The sequence below is a fragment of the Chelonoidis abingdonii genome, chromosome 18 (genome assembly GCF_003597395.2).
Source record: "Chelonoidis abingdonii isolate Lonesome George chromosome 18, CheloAbing_2.0, whole genome shotgun sequence".
In the NCBI taxonomy this organism is placed as follows: domain Eukaryota; kingdom Metazoa; phylum Chordata; order Testudines; family Testudinidae; genus Chelonoidis; species Chelonoidis abingdonii.
The window spans coordinates 1630026-1652435 of NC_133786.1; the positions used below are offsets into that span (position 1 = coordinate 1630026).

The window sequence follows — 22410 nt, forward strand, 5'->3', positions numbered from 1 at the left end:
ACGTCTCATCTAGACGCGATATATCGATCCCCGAACGCGCTCCTGTGGTCTCCGGAACTCCACCAGCGCGAACGGCGGTAGCGGCATAAAAATGGGGAGCCACGGACGTCGATCCCGCGCCGTGAGGACGGTAGATAACTCGATCTAAGATACTTTGACTTCAGCTACGCTATGTATCTTAGATCGAGTCCCCACCCCCCAGTGTAGACTAGCCCTAAGAGGAGAGGGGGCAACAGGTATCTAAGCCAGGAGGTGTGAACTGTCCCTCAGAGTTCCCAGTCTGGTTTAACCTGTTCCCCCCCAGCTGTTCAAAGATAGAGTTAAATAGGCTCTATTAGGAGCCTTTGTTATTTTAAGTGCTTAAATGAGAGCTGAAATCACTTATGATGGCACAGCATTTCTGCCCAGCCTGCTAAACGCTGAAAATCACCAGGAGCTGACAATCACTAAGGCTACATCTACACTACCCGCCAGATCGGCAGGTAGTAATCAATCTATTGAGGATCAATTTATCGTGTCTCATCTAGATGTGATAAATCGATCCCTGAATTAATGCCCATACTCCATCTCAGCAGGAGGAGTAAGCGGAGTTAACAGGGGAGCCGCGGCGGTCAACAGGTAAGTCAAACTAAGATACTTCGACGTCAGCTACGTGAATAGCAAATAGCGTAGCTGAATTTGTGTATCTTAGATCGATCTGCGCCCCTCCTCCCCCTCAGTGTAGACCAGCCCTTTGAGACTGACCTGCAGCAGTCACAGCAGACAGGCAGGTGGCAGTGGAAGGTAACTGACAATCAGCTTGTGGGAGCAGCGAGCTGTCAGCTGGTGGGAGCGGTGAGCAGTCAGCTGGCAGGAGCTGCTGGCAGGAGCGGCAAACAAGCGGCCAGCAAGAGCGGTGAGCCAGCGGAAGTGGAATGAGCGGCTGGCAGGGCGGCCAACCAGAGTAAGTGCTCAGATGGTGAAGCAAGTCCTCAGGTGGGGGCAGCAAGGAAGGTGCCTTCCTCTCTGGGTGGGAGGTGAACTCATGAAGATGCACCCTGGGTCCTCACTGACCAAGGGCAACTACTGTGAGTGGGATATGGTGAGGGAGCAGAAGGGGGCACAGAAAAGGAACTTTTGGTTGTAGAATTCAAGATCATGAGGCAGAAGGCACTGCCCCACTCACTCTGGGGCGGGTGTCCTGCTCACAGTTTTATGATTATGAATCCCTCTTGCGGCATTTTCCCTAATTAGTGTTGGGTGACTTCCCTTCTTTTATTAAAAGTTTCTTTTTTTTCTACACTCAGACTCTGTGCTTGTGAGTGAGGAAGTATTGCCTCTCAGAGGCACCTAGGGGTAGTGTGTAATTTTCCCAGGTTATTGGGTGGTGGCTTGAGTTGGTACTGTGTTGTATTGTTGAAAAGGAACACCTAGCTATTGACCCCGGCCCTGATTGCTGCCGGCTCCTCCTAGCAGAAGGGTTACACCTGGATCATTTATGACTTCAGCTACATGAATGCCTGCTCCAGAGTTTCAAATGACAACTGTAAGGTGGGCTTTCACACTGGAACATTTTTTTAAATGACAATATATCCAGCTGAGCAACATTTTCTAGGGCTGCCTGAGTCTGTTGGCATTTTCCTCTGTGTTTGAAAAAGAGTTTACTTCCTTCTCAGCAAATGTCTCCCTTTGCCTGACTCTTATTTCAGTGATGAGCAGGAGAGGGCATGTGAGGCCCTGGTTAATATACCATGGCAGACTGAAGGGAAGTTTGTGGTTTCCTTTCCTCTAAAAGAGTCACTCCCCTCAGGTAAACTGCCCCCACCAAGGATGATTTTCATTTCTGGGACGCAGGAAAAAAGTGCAGTAAAGCTCATTTTTTACTTTTGGAATGCCCCAGATTGCACCAAACAGGTATTTAAAAAAAAAATGTTCAGGGTAGGAGACCTGTGGACTTTGCACACATACATTTCAGTTGCCATCAGCTGCAGCATCAATACATTCAGGAGATTTTTAGGAGCAAAGTATAAAAATATCAAGCAAATGGACTCGATATAAGTTTGTTTCCCCAGTTGTGGAAGTATTTTAGTTTACATGGGAAAACAAACTGACACCACTATCATAAATATTGCTGATAACAAATATTACGAGAAATTGACTGACATTGGTACAATTCCGCTGGAATCTAGGTGATGGAAACAGCTTCCTACCTTCCCCTTCTGCTATCATCACCACTCAAAGTGGATTTCAATCATCATGGGTTTTGCATACATGTATAAAAGTGCTATAAGGTAGCATGGGACATGGATGCCCCAAGTTCCCCATGGTGTGTGGGGATGTGAAAGGGGCACAGTGGTGCAAAGAAGGGGAGACAGCATTGTGGGGGTGATCTAGTTTGTCAAGCAGAACACTAATAGATGACTTAATTATGGGCTATAAAAATCAGCATACAGAGAAAGATTCTGATAGTAGAGGTCTCTTTGATCTAGTGGACAATGATACAATATCCAGTGGCTAGAAGTTAAACTGGAGAAATTCAGACTGGAAATAACGTGTCCATTTTTAACAGAGGGTAGTTAACAATTGAAACAACGTATCATGGGATATGATAGATTTGCTATCACATAAAGTCCATAGTAGATGTTTTTCTAAAATATAGGCTCTAGTTCAAGCTTGATGCAGGAATCACTGGAAGAAATTCTCTGACTTATGTAGTCCAGGAGGACAGACTAGATGACCATAATGTCTTTTTTTACTTTAATACCTATTAATAGTTTCTTAACTTTTTTTACTGTTGCTGCTCATTGAGCAGAGGTTTCCATTGAGCTGTGCAGAAAGACTCCCTGATCCTTTTCTTGATTAGTTACAGTTATTCCTTTAAATGTACACAGGAAACTAGAAGGGATGTGGACAACAGCTGACTGGAAGACAAAAGAACAGGAAGGGGAGGGATAGCTTGGTGGTTTGAGCTAATCACCTAGCATTGTGATCTGTGGCAAAATCAGTACTTGGTCCTTCTAGTGAAGGCAGGGGGCTGGAGTTGGTGACTTTTCAGAGTCCCTTCCAGCTTTATGAGCTAGGTATATCTCCATATTATAGGAAAGAGTGAGATTCACCATAATGGCAGCTACTGTCACTGTCTCCTGGAATCTACAGTGACACGGTTGGACTGTCTATGTCATAATTCTCAGAGATGTCCTGATTGAACCAGGCCAGAGAGAGGGAGCCAGATGACATGGCACCTCCATTGGCTCCAGTTAAAACCTGAATACCACCTGGAAAGTGAGATTTTGTCATACACATTGTCCCCCTCCCCATTTGTTCTTTTCCTTCGCCACCTTATTTCTTTTTTTTTTTTTCCTATCACTCTTCTCATAAGAAGCTGGCTTAGACAGCAAAGACTGTATTTCAAAACACTGCTGTGAGCCTGTGACAAGAAAAGCAGCCAAAAACTGTGCCCTAAACAGCCTGATGCTGTTTGCAGGTCTTGGAGTGGCTGATAAGACCATAGGCATGGCCTATCTTTGTCCAGCAGTTTGGCTGCAAGTGAGGGCCAACACCAGAGACAGAAACTACCTTTTCTATCTTTGCTGTTCTTTTCCTGCTTCCTCTTGTGTGTATTTGTCATGATTTGTTTTTTAGGAAATGGGATCAGACTTTAACAACAACAGTGACAGTAACAGCTCCAGCCCAGCTCAACTAACTTTTCTTTTCCCTAGAAAGACCATTAGTACCATCCTTAATACTATCAGAGACTCTCAGATGGGGGAAAGGGGTGCTCTTTCTAAGAACTCTCCTCAGGGAAAGGAATAAGAGATGTTGTTAAGACAAAAGTCTCCTTTAATACTTTGCATTTCAAAGGCTTTAACTGTTTTCCCTTCTTTTCTCTATCTTTAATAAAAGGTTACAATGATTTTTAAAGGTGTGTTTGACATGGTACTAAGCAGGCTGAGGTTAAACCAAATCTGTCCAATGCTGGACAGTGATGAGGTCATGTCAACACGTCTGATGTTTTGGGCCTGTATATTCCATCGAATTAACACAGTACACCCATCTGTAACCTTGTACTATTTTGGAAAATGATCATAGAATCATAGAATATCAGGATTGGAAGGGACCTCAGGAGGTCATCTAGTCCAACCCCCTGCTCAAAGCAGGACCAATTCACAACTAAATCATCCCAGTCAGGGCTTTGTCAAGCCTGACCTGATCATTTATTCTTACTCTGGCTCTCCTTTAGCTGACATGGTCAAACATTTGACTAGATTAGAAGCCCTCAGGCTTTATCATTATCACAGCCTATACAGGCGAATCTCATCTTATGTGCATTTAACATATGTAAATTCAGCTTTGGACAGTCGGCAAAAAAAAATAAAAAGAAGAAGAGAAAAAATAACAATTTACATACTGTACCTGTAGTGCGGGAAATTCCGCCCACCATTACACTCAATGTAATTTTGACTATACACGATTTTTGCTTTACGCGCTGACAGCGGAACATAACCCCAGCGTAAGATGAGACTCACCTGTACACCTAGATGCATCCTATACATTTTTTACAGGTGAATTCAACAGTTGCTGCCCTCCTGTTCTCCAGTATAACTGTTGAGTTTATTGAGGAATTGCATATTTTTGAGATCAGCTCAGCTCTTTTACGCTCTGTCTATACTACGAGCTAGGGCTGTGATTCCCACACCTGTGGGCATTACTTCTGCTAGTATAAACAGCCATGTAGCCCTGATAGCAGCAGCAGAGACATGGCTCAAGTACAAACCCTTCTGAAATTGGTGGGCATGGCTCGGCATCCTTTGGTGAATAACGAGACAAAGAAATCATTTAGCATCTCAGCAATGTCATGATCTTTCTTACTTGCTCCTTTAGAGCTAGTTGTGTGCCTTTAAGCTCAGCCCTGTGTGAATTCCTTCCCTGTTCCCACCTTCTCCTGGATGGTAGTATTCTACAGCAGCTTCACCAGAAGCAGATTACTATCCTGTCCCCTATGCTGGCTGGACTGGCTAACATTCCAGGGGGTGCAATCAAAACTGGGACAGACAGCAGCCTCACAGAATTTGCTCTCCATCTGCATCCAGAGCAGGAAGATGTCTTATTCTCCATAATTCCTTGCAAAAGCCTGGGCCACAGTTTGGTCCTTCACTCCCTGATAGTCCAGCGGCTCAGCAGCACTTTTGTAGGCTTCCTGCTTCTGTTCTATGGAAAGGATCTCTTGGTAGGTTTTTAAACCTTGGGCTAACTGCTCTTCAGATCCCCTCTTTGTTCTTCAATTCCTTCTTGCACATCAGCCGCTCTGGTTTGTTCATTTCTATTGGCTTCCCTAAGGTTTGGATTTCCATTTTCTGAAGCATACCTGTTTTCTCAAATAGTGTTACCATTAAACCAGACTAGTTTTGCCTTTCTATGCTTTGTTTTTATTTTGTTTTATTTTTTTTTTGCTTAGGGGGCATTCAGCCTCCATGCTGAATCAAAGGTTTTCAATTTCCTTTTGATTTTTATGGCTTTTTTGATAGGATTTCTCGTTTGTTCGAAAATCTTTCTTTCTACAATTGAGTGTGACAGTGCTAGGTTTTGGTTCTATTCCTCCCCCGGGAACGTTGAACACAATTGTATTGTGGTTACTATTACTTAGGGCTTGTGTACACGGAACAGCAAAGTGCTCTAGAAAAGGGTGATTTGTAAAGCACTCTAGCATGTTGCACCCTAACGTAGACTATGTTAACCTGAAGTAGGTGCATTTTCATGTTACAGCACTATAGAAATCACACTCCTGTCCTTAGTAGCTCAACTATCTGACTTCAAATCATGTATTATTTTTTTTTCTTTGATTGGCTGACTTACGCATTACACTGAAGTACTTTTAGATGTCTGGACATCCAATCTGAAATTTGCTTTTGATGGATAGTCAAACTTTTAGATTTTAGATTTGCTTTTCACAAATATTTGTTCTAGTAAACACAAAAATTTGCAGAAAGCTGCCAAGAAACAGTCATAAACACAGTGGGATTGAAACAGAAACTGAAAAAAAAAAAACCCTCTTATCAAAAGAAAGCAGGCGAATACCATGTTGTGTAACCAAATAATCTGATAATGCAACCTTCAATATCAGATTTAAGACAAAAATCATTTGTCCATTTCACACTAAGGTGTGCTCACACTGTCATGTTTATGCACTAAACATGGCTTAATGCAGTGTACATTGGGGAGCCATCATTTGTGGAAAGTGCTTTACTTTGCATTAGTCCAAGAGCTACTATAAAAATATTTGAAGTCCTATTGGAAGCATAGCACTCTTGGAGACTGGGTCATTTTGCAGAGGTTCTTTGGGAAGGTATGGTATATGCAGGGTCATATTAAGACATGGACACTCATGCAGAATCATAGCTATCCATTGAAAGTTTCTAGTGATCATGATGGCAGAAAAAGGCTTGAAATGAGTGTCACTAAAAGCAGAGAGATCTGCCTCAGTTTGCAACAACAGCTATAAGAAGGTGGCAGATGCCCGACTCATCTCAATAGAGTGTTAACTCCAAGACCTACAGCTTGGGGGCCCTGCCAGCCCCACCTCGGCAGAAGACAATGTCTGTGGTAGGAGAAGAAGACTGGACCTGTGTGTGGCACTAGTGAGATTACACTCTTCCCCTTCACCTGACACAAACATGGAATGCAAATTCACTGAACTTACATCCCAAGACACACCTGGATGGACCTTGGTTTGGGCCATTTCAGCTGAAATTTTCACAGATGTTTAAGACCAGAAGGGACCTCTCTGTAAACTAATGACTTTTCAGTCCTGCATGTGATCCATTCCAAAATTTCAGGGAGTATCCTAGGCATCAATGGCCAGAACCATATTGATTTGGAGAAAATCAGGGAGAGAGGAACCGATACATTGGGGGAAGGGAGGTAGGAGGGCCCATGCAAAGTCCCTGTTATGGAGGTGAGAGGGGAACCTTGGAATGGGGACTCACAGATGGAATGGGAGGCACACAGAACCCCTGGTTGGGGGTGATATTAGGAAAACCTGCTATGGGGTCGGGGGCCCACAATCCCCCTTCCAGAGGGGAAAGCAGGAACAGAAGGCATAGGGGAAAGTGGAAATGGGAGTGCACTCAGAGCTGCTGGCAGAAGAACAGGGAATGCCAGGCACACAGAGCCCCTGGCAGGGGACAGATGGGGGAGTTGCAGGGAGTCTCTGCAATAAGGGGTGGAAGGATAGCACCCAGGGAGCCGGGAGGGGGGACAAGGCATGCAAAGAGCCCCTTGTGCGTGCAATTCACTCAGCCTGCTCAATCAATGTGTGCGACCCCCTAATATAATTCCATATTTCATAACGGTTACAATTTACAACATATAGACATTCAGTTCACTGGTCAGTGATTCCCCAGATCACTCCAAACACATTGCAAAAATAGAGATACAACATTTGGAACCCTATAACTCTCTTGTATGGCAGCCGATGACAATGAGAGTTTGCGTATTTTTGCTATCAGCAGAGTCACTTCACGCTGAACCTCCTTCAGAACGTTTGTAACTATTTGAACCAGGTTACTAATTTGTACCAGCACCTCTTCTTCAGACCCCTCAGTCTTTGACAGTGCCTCATTGCTGTTACCTGAAAAGAGGAGGTCCAGAGTAAGATTGTCCCCAACATGCTCTGTGGTGAAAACTAAGTCTGTGCCTACACTACAGGGCCTGGAATTACTTCAAGTCAAAGTTGCAGAAACTATCAGAAGCCTGTGGTGACGTTATTGATATAAACTGGGACCATATAGAACATGGGTTGCAACCAAAATCCTGTGGTGGCACCAAATCCTGTGTAAAGGGGGTCATATAAGGTGTCTAAGACCAGGTTATGGGCTACTGGTTATGATTATACTGTCTGCATGTCTGTATCATTTTTGTAGTTGAAGTTATGAATATTGGCTGTATACTGTCTGTATTTCAAACTTGTGCTGTGTTACTGGGAAAGATCCCAGACAAGTTGGTGTCAGCTCAGCTAAGCCTGCTGATGCCCATTAAAGGGACCATTAGCTACACAACTGACCCATTGAGAGGAGAGGATACGCCTTACTGACTCAGCAGGGTGTGCAGAAACTGGCCCATGGTAGGACTGCAAGACTCCATTTTGCTGTAACTTTCCACAGTAAGAAACAAAGGAAGATCCTTACACTGGACAAGCCTATAATAAAGAGCTGATGAACATCTACAACTTTGTCCTTCACATCCTGTTCTCTTACTCTCGGAGGACTTATGTACAATTGAAGCCTACACAAGGATGATGACCCATACCCAGCTGGGATCTTCGCAGAAACTTTGATTTAACCTGCAGTTTACTTCATTCACTGCTACAAGGGAACTTAAGAACTTTGCATTACTTGTATGTTATTGATTCCATTTAACAATATCTAGCTCTCATCTTCTACTTTTACTTTTAAGAATAAACCTTAGATTTTAAATTCTAAAAGATTGGCAACAGCGTAAATTTGTGGTAAGATCTGAGTGTATATGACCTGGGTCTGGGGGCTCTAGTCCTTGGGATTGAGAGAACTCTTCTTTTACTGGTGGTGTGGTTTCAATAACCATTCATTCCCAGGCAAACGGTGGGCACTCGGTGGTGATACTGGGAGGACGGAAGTGTCGAAGGAAATTGCCTTGTGTGATTGTGGTTAGCCAGTGGGTGAGCCAATATTTTGTTCGGACTGGTTGGTTTGCCTTAGAGGTTGGAAAAAAACCCAGCCTGGGCCTGTGACTGCGCCTGTTGTGAGCAATTTGTCGTGAATGCGACACTCAGTTGGGTCCACCAGAACCACATCGTCGACCCTGCATCCCTAGAAAGGGGGAAAAAAATCATAGGCAGGAGTTGTAGACCAAAGCTGGATGAGCAAGCATCTCAGAGAGTGATTAAGAAAAAGCAGAAAGCCTACAAAGAGTGAAGATGGAGGATTAGCAGGAACAGCTACCTTATTGAGGTCAGATCAATGTAGGGATAAAGTGAGAAAGGCCAAAAGCCATGTAGAGTTGGACCTTGCAAAGGAATTAAAACCAATAGTAAAAGGGTTTTAGAGCTAGTTGTGTCTTTAACTAGCCTGTGTGAAATTCTCTGTTCCCCTTCCTATGTGATATTCTACAGCAGTTCCCAGAGCAGAAATATGCCTTCATATGCGCTGGACTGGCTAATCTCGGGGTGCTAATCAAACTGACAGACAGCATCCACACGAATTTGCTCTCACTGACTAGAGAGGAGAATGTCTTATCTCATCAAATTCTGCCAAGCCTGCCGCATTTGTACTTCAACCTCCGATAGTCTAGCGGACCAGCACTATTGTAGACTCTGCTTCTGTTCTATGACAAGGATCTTGGTAGTTGGGTTACTTGGCTAACTGCTCTTTGTCGCTTCCTCTTTGTTTTCATTGCCTTCTGACCACATACCCTTTGTTGTTATTCTGATGGTCCTATTAGGTTGGATTCCATTTTCTGACTACCTGTTTTCTCAAATGTGTTACATAAACTAAGCTTGTATGCTTGTTTTATTTTGTTTATGAGTGTTTTTGTAGGGCTAATTCACCTCTGGATCAAGGTTCATGTCATTTGATTTTGGCTTCTTTGACACGATGTCTCGTTTGTTCGAAAAATTTTCTTTCTACATGAGGTGACAGTGTAGTTTGTGGTCTATTCCTCCCGGAACGTGAACACATTGTATTGGTGTTATAACTTAGAGCTTTGTACACGGAACAGCAAATGGCTCTATAAGGGATTTGTAGCACTCTAGCATGTGCACCTACGTAGACTATGTTAACTGAATATGGCATTTCTGTTACAGTCACTTATAAAATCACACTCCTGTCCTTATAGCTAACTATCTGACGTCAAATCAGTATTTTTTTTTCTTTGTATTGTGAACTTAACGCATACACTGAAGTATTTAGTCTGCGGACATCCAATCTGAAATTGCTTTGTGATGGATAGTCAAATTTAGATTTTGATTTTGCTTTTCACAAGATATTGTTCTAGTAAAACAAAATTGCAGAAAGCTGGCCGAAGAACGTCATACAACACAGTGAGGATTGAAAACAGAAGACTTGAAAAAAAAGACAACCCTATCAAGAAGAAAGCAGGCGAAATACCATAATGTGTAGTAACCAAATAAGCATAATGCAACTAAATATCAGATTTAAGACAAAAATCATTGTCCATTTCACACAGAGTGTGCTCACCTATCATGTTATGCACTAAACATGGCTATGAGTGTACTTGGAGCATATTTGTGGAAAGTGCTTTCTTTGCATTTAGTCCAAGACTAAAAAAATTAAGTCTATGGAAGCATAGCATCTTGAACTGATCATTTATGCAAGGTTCTGAGGATATGTATGCGGTCATTAAGACATGGACCACTATGCAGAACAAGCTATCCATTGAACAGAGTTTTCTAGTTCATGATAGGCCAGACAAAGGTGAATGAGTGTCACTAAACGAGAGTCGTGCTCGTTTGCAACAACACTTTAAGAGGTTGCAGATGCCGACTCATCTCATAGAAGTGTTAACTCCAGACCTACAGCTGGCCCTGCAGCCACCTCGGCAGAGACAATGTCTGTGGTAGAGAAGAGCTGACTGTTGCACTGTAAGGAATTAACTCTTACCTTCACGAACAAAACATGGATGCAATCTACTGAACTACTCCAGACAACACTGGATGGGCACTTTGTTTGGCAATTCAGCTGAAATTTCAACGATGTTTAAGACCAGAAGGACTCTCTTGTACAACATGACTTTCAGTCGCATGTGAATCCATTCCAAATTTCAGGAGTATCCTAGATCAATGGCCAGAACCAATTGATTTGGAGAAAATTAGAGGAGAGGACCGTACATTGGTAGGAGTGCAGGAGGCCATGATTCCTGTTATGGAGTGAGAGGAACCTTGATAGGACTTCACAATGGAAGGAGCCAACGAAAGCCTAGTGGGGGTGATATAGAAAGCCTGTATGGGGCGGGGCCACAATCCCTCTCAGAGGGAAAGCAAGAACAGAAGGCATAGGAAAGGAATATCGAGTGCACTCAGACGTGCGCAGAAAGAACGGGACGCCAGGCACACAGGCCCTGCAGGGCAATGGGGGTTCGGAGTCTCCAATAGGAGCACTCAGGAGCGGAGGCAAAGGATGAAAGGACACTAGTGCGGGAGATCAGCTCAAGCATGCGTTCAATGCACAGCCTGTCATCTGGAGAGCCCTAACTAAATCCCTTATTTCATAACGGTACAATTACAACATATAACTTCAGTTCACTGGTCAGTGTCCCAGATCACTCCAAACACATTGCAAAAATAGAGATACACATTTGAACCCTAACTTTAACTTTTGTATGGCAGCGATGACAATGAAGTTTGCGTATTTGGCATCGCAGAGTCACTTCACGCTGAACTCTCTCGAACGTTGAACTATTTTTGAACAGGTTACTAATTGTCAGATTCTCACCTTAGGCACGACCTCTTCAAAAAGACCCAGTTTGAAAGTGATGCCCATTGCTACAGGATGGTCGATAAATGTCCCCACATGCGGTGTGCAGTCTACACTACAGGGCCTGGATTCGTCAATCACATATGCAGAAACTATCAAACATTGTGACGTTTGATATAGAACGGAATATAGAAGGTTGCACCAAATCTGTCGGGCAACCACATCCTGTTAAAAAAAAAAAAAAAAAAAAAAGGGAACAAAAAAAAAAAGTCGGTTATAAGGCTAGCAGGTTAGGGCTACTGGTTAATATATATATGTCCATGTCTGTATCCATTTTGAGTTGAGTTAATAATATTGCTGTAACTTGCTGTTTTCAGAAACTTGTGCTTGTTACTGGAAAGATCCAGACATTATGGTCGTCACATCAGTTGCTGCTGAGGCCCCTTAAGGACCAATTACCTACACAACGACCCAGAGAGGACGGATACGGCCTTATGACGCAGCAGGTGTGCAGAAACTGGCCATGTGGACTGCCAGACCCATTTGCGTAACTTTCCAAGTAAGAACAAAGAAGATCCTTACATGGAAAAGCCTATAATAAAGAACTAGATAGAACTCATATCTTGTCCTTCACATCTGTCTACTCTGGAGGACTTTGCTACATAATCAAGCTTAAAAGGGATGATGACCATCCGAGGTGATCGTACGCAGGAACTTTGATTAACCTGCAGTTTACTTCACCATGCTACAAGGTGAACTTAAGAACTTGCCATACTTGTATGTAATTGATTCCATTAACTAATTCTACTCTCCTCTACTTTCTCTTTAAGAATAAACCTTTAGATTTTAGATTTACTAAAGATTGGCAACGAGCGTAATTTGTGGTAAAGATCTGAGGTATATGACCTGGGTCGGCTCTAGTCTTGGATTGAGAGACTCTTTTTCACTTGGGTGGTTCGGTCTCATGAACCTATCATCAGGAGTGTGGCACTGGTTGGGTGAATAGCACGAATGTTAAGGAATTGCTTGTTGTGACTGTGTTAGCCAGTGGAGTGAGCCAATCATTTTGTCTGACGGTTGGTTTGCTCTAGAGGTGGAAAAACCAACCAGCCTTGGCGCTGTGACTCGCTGTTGAGCATTGTCGTGATTGCAACTAAGTTGGGTCCACCGAACACACATCGTGAGCCTGCATCCCTAGAAACGGGGAAAAAAAATCATAGCAAGTGTAGACCAGAGGGATAGCAAGATCTTCAGGATGATTAAGAAAAGCAGGAAGAAGCCTACTAAAGAGTGAAGAGGGATTAGCAAGACAAACTAGTACCTTATTGAGGTCAAAGATTCAATGAGGGATAAAGGAGAAAGGCAAAAGCCATGTAGAGTTGGACCTTGAGAAGGGAATAAAACGATAAAAGGTAAGGCATTAAATAGAAAAACACACAAAAAAGTGATCGCTAACCAGAGGAATGGAGGGTTAAAAAAGCAGGCCATATCTAAACACAATACTTCATGTAGCTTTAAATAGGCAATGAGGATCTTCGAAATGTAGGAATGACAATGGAATGGGATATGGAGTGATATTACCAGTCGAGGTAGAAGCAAACTTGAACACTAATGGACAAAATCGAAGCGGCCCAATAATTCAATCACAAGATATAAAGAGACACATTATTGCAGCCATAGGCAAGATTTTAATGAATCAGACACTCAGGGTTGTGCCACATGATGGAGAATGTAACTAGTCCATTTTAAGAAAGGAGAAAGACTGAGTAACTATAATGCCTGTGATTGACATCTAGTATGAAAGTCTTGGAAAAAATTTTGAAGGAGAATATGTAGACATTGAGGTCAGTGGTTATTGGGCAAAAAAATGTTTTATAAAAGGTAGATTGTGCACAACAACTGATCTCATTTGGACGGTAACAGATTTTTAGCAGAGGAAACAGTGATCTAATTTCCTCGATTTTCAGTAGATTGATATGTCACAGGGGAATATTAGCAAATGGAAGATAGGGATCAATTATTAAAGTGGATAAGGAATGGTTAAGGAAGACAAACGGTTTACTGAAAGTGAACTGGTCATTTTTGGAAAGAGCTAAAGTGGAGTTCCCTCGGGCATTGGTTTTAGGACCACTATTTAATTTTTCATTACTCGACCCTTGACAAAGAATGGAATTGCTAATTAAGATGTTGGACTACACATAAGTGGGAGGTATTGCGCAACCAGAGAGGACACGATACCATATCAGAACGGATATCTTGTAGATTGTAAATGAAAATTTATGATGAGAAAAATTTATAGTGAAAAGAGTCATCTTTAGGGATTATAAAAAATGTTAGTTATAAATTTGGGACATCTGTTGGAATAAGGGAGGAAAGACTTGGATTTGGTGATCACAGGAACTAGAAAGCCGCCAATGGATAGGTTGCGTTAAAAACTAATGTAAAAGCAAAAGAGTTCTGTAGGCACTGTAGCCTAACAGACTTGCAGCATGAGCCGTGGGTAATACCTACTCGTCGATTCATGAGTGGAATTTCCCAGGGCAGGTATATATATGCAAGCAAGAAGCAAGTAGAGATACAGTTAGTCAATCAGGGAGGTAACCTCTCTACAACTGAGGGTGAAAACGAAGGGAGGAGAAACTATTTTATAGTTGCAAGGCATCACAGTCTTGTTTTAATCCTGAGCTGAGGTGTCAATTCAGAGCATGAACGAAGCTCAGTAGTTTCTCTTGAAGTTTGGTCTGACAGTTTTTTGCTGCAGGATGGCCACCTAAGATCTGCATTGCTTGCGGAGTGAGTGTTCTATACAGGTTTTTCTTCCTTCATGTTGTCACATTCTAATCCTATTTCCAGTCCAGTCTTAGATTTTACCAGAGGCATCATCTGATGCTAATACGAGTCGATGTATAATAATTCATTGGTGTACGTGAAGTGAAAGAACGGTATGGTGTGGTGATCCGGTTAGTCGCTGGATGTTCACTGGTGAATATGTGGCAGAGTTCATCGGTTTGTTGCATGGATCAGAATTACCTGAGTTAAGAGTTACTATATGCGGTGGCAGTGTTCTGTGATATAACGGCTTTCAGGTGGGTTGTCGTGGCGAGGACTGGCTTCACCCAAGGCTGTGAAAGATAGGTCATTGCCAGGATGGTTGTAGATCTGATGATGCGTTGGAGGGATATAGCTGCAGTAGGTCCTGTGGTTTTCTTCTTGGTTTGTCTTGCAGTAAGAGGCTTCTGGTAATACTGGCTGTTGATGCTTTCCTTATTTTTGAGGTATTGTAGTTTGCGAATGCTTGGGAATTGAGGTGTGCCGTCGAGGGTAGAGCAATGGGTTCCTCATTATGCTGTAACATTGATGGTGGTGTCCAGGATGTGGAACGGAGGCATCGAAGGTAGGCATATGAGTAGTAATTTCGCTATAGGTCGTGGAAGTACCATTGCACTTATTTGCACCGTGGTCTAGAGTGACTGCCCGGTCAGATTTCCAGGCTGAGTTGATGTGGGTGAACTGTGAAATCTTGAATTTTCCAGAGTCTCCTTCCCATAGGTCAGAGAGAAATCTAATATACAAGAAAGAAGGCGTGAACTGGATAGAGCTATGAGTGTTGTTCCAGTCAGCCATAAAATTTGGCATATTGGGGATCGTGCCAATCGGTGCACGCGAGGATATTTCTCAAATTTGAAATATTAGTGTGAGGGAAAAGGACAGAGCTCAGCAAACTGTGCTGTCACACAGGAACTGTCTGACAGCTTGTTCCATCTGTGTGTGGATGGTTGTTGTTAAAAAAAGCTAATCGTTTTGAGCTACGGAGTATTCGAAAAATAAAGGAGTTTAGACGTAAAATAGCACGTGAGACTCATCTGGATACTGTGTGCATTTATCTCCATGTAAGAAGATAATCAAACTGACAGGTCACAAGAGAAAGGCTCCAGGATGATCCGAGAATGAAACTCTCTATGAAGAGAAGAAAGACTGGGCCCCTTTTTGTTAGCCTAACCAATAAGAAGGTTGACCAGATAGATTGCTCTTTTAAATATATCAAGAGTAAGATAGGCAAGAGAAATTATTTAATTTAGACAATGTGGACACAAAACAATGAATAACGGACAATAGAAAGTGTATGACTTGAAAAGATAATTTTCAACCTATAAAGGATGAATTCGAAAGCCTCCAAGGATAGTAGAGGGCAAAAGCATTCGCTTCAACAAAGGCTGGAATTTAAGGAGAGATGTAATAAGCCTAATTATTTGATATAATTGGCAATTAATCTTGAAAAGTAATCGCCTATGTCTGTGATGTACTTAGAGGGGTGGATCTGAGTACTAAGAGAATTCTCGGCTGCTGCTGTTGAGTCTGCCCACGATCCACTAGTTAACCTGAGCCACAATGGTCGGAAAATTTTCCTCAGGCAGAATAGCAGAGGCCTGATTTTCCAACTTCTCACGTGGGCACGGTCACCTGTCAGAGTTACTACATTAGAATTCTATTCCTTGGACATAGACTGCGATGAGATGAATCTAGAATATTAGATATATAAATAATTAGAGAAAAATCCAAGGAAGAAATTTTCTCCAGAGCAGAATTGGCAGGCACTAGAGATTTTAATCACGAATTCTCGCAATGACAGCGTGGGGCAAAAAACGAGGTCACTTGCATGAAGTGCTGGAGGATTCTCTGCAGCTTGAGGTCTTCAAACCACAATTTGAGGACTTCAATAACTCAGACATAGGTTAGGGGTTTGTTACAGGAGTGGGTGGGTGAGATTCTGCGGCCTGCATTGTGAAGGAGGTCAGACTAGATGATCATAATGGTCCCTTCTGACCTTAAAGTCTATGAGCCTATGCTGGCATAGCGCCCTAGCGGAGATGCAGCGAATGTTGACAGAAGGGGGCTGTTGGTATAGTAACACCACTTCCCCAAGCAATGTTAGCTATGTTGACAGAAGCTCTCTTCTGTTAGTATAGCTGCATCTATGCTGGGGGCGTTTGTCAGCATAGCTATGTTGCTACCAGGTGTAGTTTTTTCACACCCTGACTGACATAGCTATGCCAGTATAAGTTTTAAGTATAGACCAGACCTGAGGGAAAAATTGCTTAACTTTCCAGCAATTTCCTTAATTTCCTGAATTTCTCCCTGGTGGTGTAATGGACCTACTGATCCTCTTGCAGGCATCTTGCTTCTGATGTAATTTCTTGTTATTTTTAAATACCTTGAATTGTTTACGGTTCAAATTCTGTTTTAACCTCTTAATTTTCTTCTTACATGTTGCCTGATGTAGTTGATCTTCCATTTCCTGGGCTTTATTAGGGTTGGATTTCCATTTACCACTTGACTTCCTGCTTCCCTTCTGGGGAAGCTGCTCATCCAGCGCCTAAACAGAAATTTCAAGCAAAGAACCCTAAAAAAGCCTTAGGATGCACTGAGACACTAAGCTAATGGTCAGCGGGCAGGATGGAATAGTATAGAAACAATGCACTCCGATGCCTGTCCCAGCAGCTGTCTGTGATGCCTCTGAAGGAAGAGGTAAAAGACAGTACTAGTGAGATTTGTGAAAGGAAGTTCACTGCATTACTATTCTGTCAAGGGCACAACATCTGCTGGATTTCTAGAAGATTTTCTAGAAAAAATCCAGCAAAGCAATTCAAATGGACAAACTCTGACACGAGGTTTCTTAAAAAAATGTTACTAGGGATTAGGCTTCATGAAATTTTTGTGCCAGGGTTTTGTTACTATAAAATCTTGTCCCTTTTTCTATGGTAATTGACAAATTCAACAGTTTATATCTCCATACTTTAAAATGTAACCCAAAATCTGTTTTTTAATTTACATTTTTTTCAAAGTGAGGATACGGATTTGTCTATATGCAGTTAGTGTGCAGGGTTTCAAACACCAGTACATCAGAGAGTTAGTGTGCAGCATGCTAGAACACTTCAGATTTACACCTCAGCTTGCTGTGCGCTAATTCACCATACAGACAAGCACTAAGAATTTCCCATGGTTCTAATTAGTTTGTGCCCCCTTTGTAACTATCACTGCATACTGACATATAGCCATATGCAATACTTTATCTGACATCTCAGTTTTGTCATCCATAAACTGTCATGGTTAAAACTCTACCAGTCGGTGGCAGTCACTCACTAGAGTCACTTTTCTATGAAAGAGTGCTCTGCTGCAGGATGGCATTCAGAGAAACCCAGTGAAAAACATTCAGTCACTGCATCATTTCCTCCTGTGGCTTTGTGCTTATTAACTATGGGTCATTTGCTTTCAAACACATATATTCACATACACACACACAGATTAAGACTTACATTTTCAACAGTGCCCCAAATTTTCAGGTGCTTCCATTTTTAGAGCCCATCTGGAAACACTTTTTGATTAATTTCCAGAGCTGCTGAGCAAGTACAATGGGAAGCCAATGGGAGCTGTAGATACTGAGTGCCTCTGAAAATCAGACCCAAAATGTCTTAAATCTCCAGGATTCCTCTGCCATGCTCATACAGCCTGTTAGGAAAATGTGCCTCCTGGCAACTGGATCAAAATGAGGAGGAACTTTATAAAATGGAGTGAAACTGTTTGTAGAACAATAAGGCCCAAGGGGAGATTTTAAGAAAGCATGTGTGGTGGACATTTTCAGCCATTACCTGTGGGTGTAGGTTTATGGAGGGCTGGTTTGGGGAGTAGGGCCCCCCAAGATCATTCCTGAGTAGGTTATCGCTGTGCATCTTTGTTTTGAGGCAGGTGATATAACGGTTACAAAAGTCCTTGCACAATTCATTCACCTTCTCCAGCTCCAGCAGATGAATTCTCAAGACCTGAATTGCTTTCACCATCTGAGAAGGATAAACAAAGAGAAGAGGTCAGTGTGTATCCACTGGCTTTCTAGTAACTACTAGAATCATTGGGCAACCTCAGGAACTGCTAAGGATGAGTATCTGCAAGATTACCTAGGAATTGCTAATTAAGACAATCTGATTAAATAACCTAGTGTACAATTTGCCACATAATCCTTTTTAGGCCTGAAGTTCAGATCTGTTGGTGCTAATGCAGAACAGCAGCCTTTTCAAACAGTGCAGCTTTTTCACTAGTGGTAAAAGAAAATAAATATTTTTGTTGCCCATGGAATTCACCAGTCTCCACTATCTGGAGATGCAGAAATTCACTGTAATTACCATCCCAACTAAAATAAATGCCCAAAGAAAATTTAGAGACTAAGCATTGGATGTAAAAATGTGTTTGATTATTCTCTACTGGCCACTCTCTCTAACAAGATTTCAGAGCAGCAATGTGGCTGTGAGCTTTCCCTAGAGCAAAGCTTGGGCCTCATTAAAATGTATCCCATAAATGTTAAAAAATGTACACATAAAACATTCCTCTCATGGAACTGAAACTTTAAGTTTTACAGCTTCAGTTTGAAATCTTGCATAATATATAAAATTCCAGCTATTCACTGTGGGGTGATAAAGCCAGTTTTATATAACAAAAAGTCTTTACATGTCAAAGGATTTTTTTTAATTTGCAAATTGTAGTGATCACTTTTACAAACTGTTAGTCATAGACTGCTCCTGAGTTGAATGGCTACACACATTTCAATAGCCTTGCCATCAATTGCCCTGTGGCAATAGTAGGAGGAAGGCCTTTGGAACTCTGCTGCTATAATGAAGCCTTGCTCGCTACTAGCTCAGAGATTTATAAAAGTGGCATTAAAAAGGGGTAGGAGGAAGGAGAGGACCTCAGGAGATAGCCACATTTCTCTGTCCTAATGCACTGTGAAGGCTTTCTCAGCTGAGTCACAAAGCCAGCAGGGAGACAGAATAATGGGTGCCGATGAGGTACAATTTACAAATAGAACAAGAAGAGATTAATCAGAAGCATAGTTAGCCAGGGCAAACAGGGGACAAACTCCTTTTAGTCCCTATCTACTCCAGGGAATTTTGAGAGGAAGAGGTTGAAAGCCCTTTGCCTTTCAGCTCCTGCTTCAGCCCCAGTAATACCGGTTCACGTCAATATGCTACTGAACCCTTGCACTCCCATGCTCCCACATCCTACTTCTCTCTTGCAGAAATGGGAAAAAAGTACAAGGTCAAACGAAACAAAATAAACAAAAACACCCTGACCAGCACAGAAATTGGGAAATTAAGTTCTTCAGAGCTATTCAGTAAATGGACACGAGAAAAGTGTAGCTCCAAAGAAGGATAGAGATCCCTCAGACTGATGTATCCATCCAACAATCACATTTATGAAAGTCAATATTCAAGGGCAAAGGCAAGAAGACCTGACACACTCATATATATAAAAAATAAATCTCTCAATTATCTCAGCTCATTTGCTTAGGGTCTCTCATTTTATGTTCCTGCTTCACTGCGTAGTATATCTGTCCAGAAAAAGAGTTACAGTCCAATGGAATACGTGCACGGGGTTGTAAAAAATACAGATGCTGAATTAATTGACTGTGCGGCACTCAGCAGCTGATTGAGTTGATAATGGCAAGATCTGACCTTTTTCTAATTTCTAATTATATGCATCTCAGCTGGGAGGAATACATGATTCTTATTCTAATGATGGCTAATGTTGCTGGCCTTTTCATCTCCTTTTTGCCATCAGCGGTGGTGGACAATTTGTAGGGAATTAGTGGTGTTAAGAAATCCTCCAGACAACACAAACAAACTCCAGCAGAAGATTTGTTTGCCCTCGCTTGTTCCAGACACCATGATTGCCTAGCAAATCCCACTCAGGAGCATAGTGTGAAGTGGAGAGACACAAACAGAGGAGTGAGAGGCAGAAATGCTACACCCAACACAAAAGACGCTGTATCTGCCAAGGAATCTGGAACAGCTCCAGATTATACATGAGTGAGAAGAAAATTCCATTTCTGTCATTCAGTTGCAAATTCATTAGAGCCACTTCCTTCACTCTCCCTGTATAAACAAGGGCATTGTCACAGATCCCCCACTGCTGATGATGCTGGGGAGACAAAAATATTTTTTGTTGCAGCCAAATCCTGTGAACATCAGACCCCTGCGTCTCATTAAAGATTGAGCAACATGAAGAATAAGGCAGAGACCTACATAGATAACAAAAGTGGCTAATACAACACCTCTGCAACAGTGGCAGCAGCATTTCTTCTGAGAGTGAGAGTAAGAGAATATAAGGTGGGCCGCCACAATGGAGAAAACAGTGCGAGGAGTGGTGGTGAGCCCAAACGTGAGAACCCTGTACTGAAAGTGATGATGCCCCGTGGTGAATCTCAGGAAATATCTGTGGACAGGATATTGGCTACACACTAGGGACTGAGTGGTTAGGCAGTAGTTCTGCAGAAAAGGACTTATGGGTTACAGTGGACGAGAAGCTGGATATGAGTCAACAGTGTGCCCTTGTTGCCAAGAAGGCTAACGGCATAGTGGGCTGTATAAGTAGGAGCATTGCCAGCAGATTGAGGGACGTGATCATTCACCTCTATTCAGCATTGGTGAGGCCTCATATGGAGTAGTGTGTCCAGTTTTGGGCCCCACACTACAAGAAGGCTGTGGAAAAACTGGAAAGAGTCCAGCAGAGAACAACAAAAATGATTAGGGGGCTGGAGCACATTATTTCAACTGCAGAAGATAAGCATGAGAGGGGATTTGATAGCTGCTTTCAACTACCTGAAAGGGAGTTCCAAAGAGGATGGATATAGACTGTTCTCAGAGGTACCAGATGACAGAACAAGGAGTAATGGTCTCAAGTTGCAGTGGGGGAGGTTTAGGTTGGATATTAGGAAAACCTTTTTCACCAGGAGGGTGGTGAAGCACTGGAATGGGTTACCTAGGGAGGTGATGGAATCTCCTTCCTTAGAGGTTTTTAAGGTCAGGTTTGACAAAGCCCTGGTTGGGATGAGTTAGTTGGGGATTGGTCCTGCTCTGAGCAGGGGGTTGGACTAGATGACCTCCAGAGGTCCCTTCCAACCCTGATATTCTATGATTCTATGATAGTAAGCACTGTGCATGTTGACAGCTATAAATCACATGCCTCTTTCTAGGGAAGAGATGATGGCCACCAGAGTGACCACACAAAACCTTGGCTTTCATATGAAATGGTTGAGATGACAGAAGTCTAGGATTGGATGCCATCTGCCCTTCTTTTTGGGTACTAGGAAATAAGTGGAATAGAAACCTGTTCCCTAATGGGCCTTGGGAACAGGTTTCATTGCCCCCCTCTGCATTAGAGAATCCACCTCTAGTGTGGTGATACTGTCATGAGAGCAATCCCTCAAGTGGGGTCAGGGAGGGAGATGTGGATGAGGTAGCATTCTGAACTTGATCATATAACCATGTTGAATGACATACAGGACCCATTTGTCCACTATTATTGTACTCCAAGCTGGCAAGAATAGTGCTAGACGTCCACTAAAAGGGGGTGGTCTGGGGGCACGGTGTGAAGCATACTGGTTGATGTCTCCCTGAGCATACTCAGAAATAAAGCTTCTGAGATGATAGGGCATGAGATGCGGAAGATTGTGCCAATAAAGAACCAGAGGGATGGGGTCTCTGTGTCCTCTGCCAGCTACAAGGAGGCTCCTTGGACCATTGTTGGAAGCACTGAGGAGATTTAAACTGCTGGGTCAGCCATTGTGTGGATGCCCAGTGACTGGAGAGTGGCTCTAGAGCCCTTGAGGGACTGAAAAAAGAACAGGAGTACTTGTGGCACCTTAGAGACTAACAAATTTATTTCAGCATGAGCTTTCGTGAGCTACAGCTCACTTCTTCAGATACATAGAATGGAACACACAGACAGGAGATATTTATACATAGAGAGAACATGAAAAGGTGGAAGTATGCATACCAACAGGAAGAGTCTAATCAATTGAGATGAGCTATCATCAGCAGGAGAAAAAAAACTTTTGAAGTGATAATTAAGATGACCCACAGAAGGTGTGAGGAGAACTTAACATGGGGAAATAGATTCAATTAGAGTAATGACCCAA

At 42.6% G+C, this 22410-nt stretch overlaps 1 protein-coding gene across 2 annotated transcripts in view; it reads right to left on the reverse strand.

Moving 5' to 3' along the window:
• The window catches only part of PKNOX2 (PBX/knotted 1 homeobox 2), a 640658-nt gene that overhangs the window by 155907 nt on the left and 462341 nt on the right, over window positions 1-22410 (reverse strand). For both annotated transcript variants that reach the window (XM_075073480.1, XM_032767003.2), the window contains one exon: window positions 18092-18280. In XM_075073480.1, coding sequence (XP_074929581.1) covers window positions 18092-18280 — 189 coding nt within the window. The remainder of the gene's footprint in view (window positions 1-18091; window positions 18281-22410) is intronic.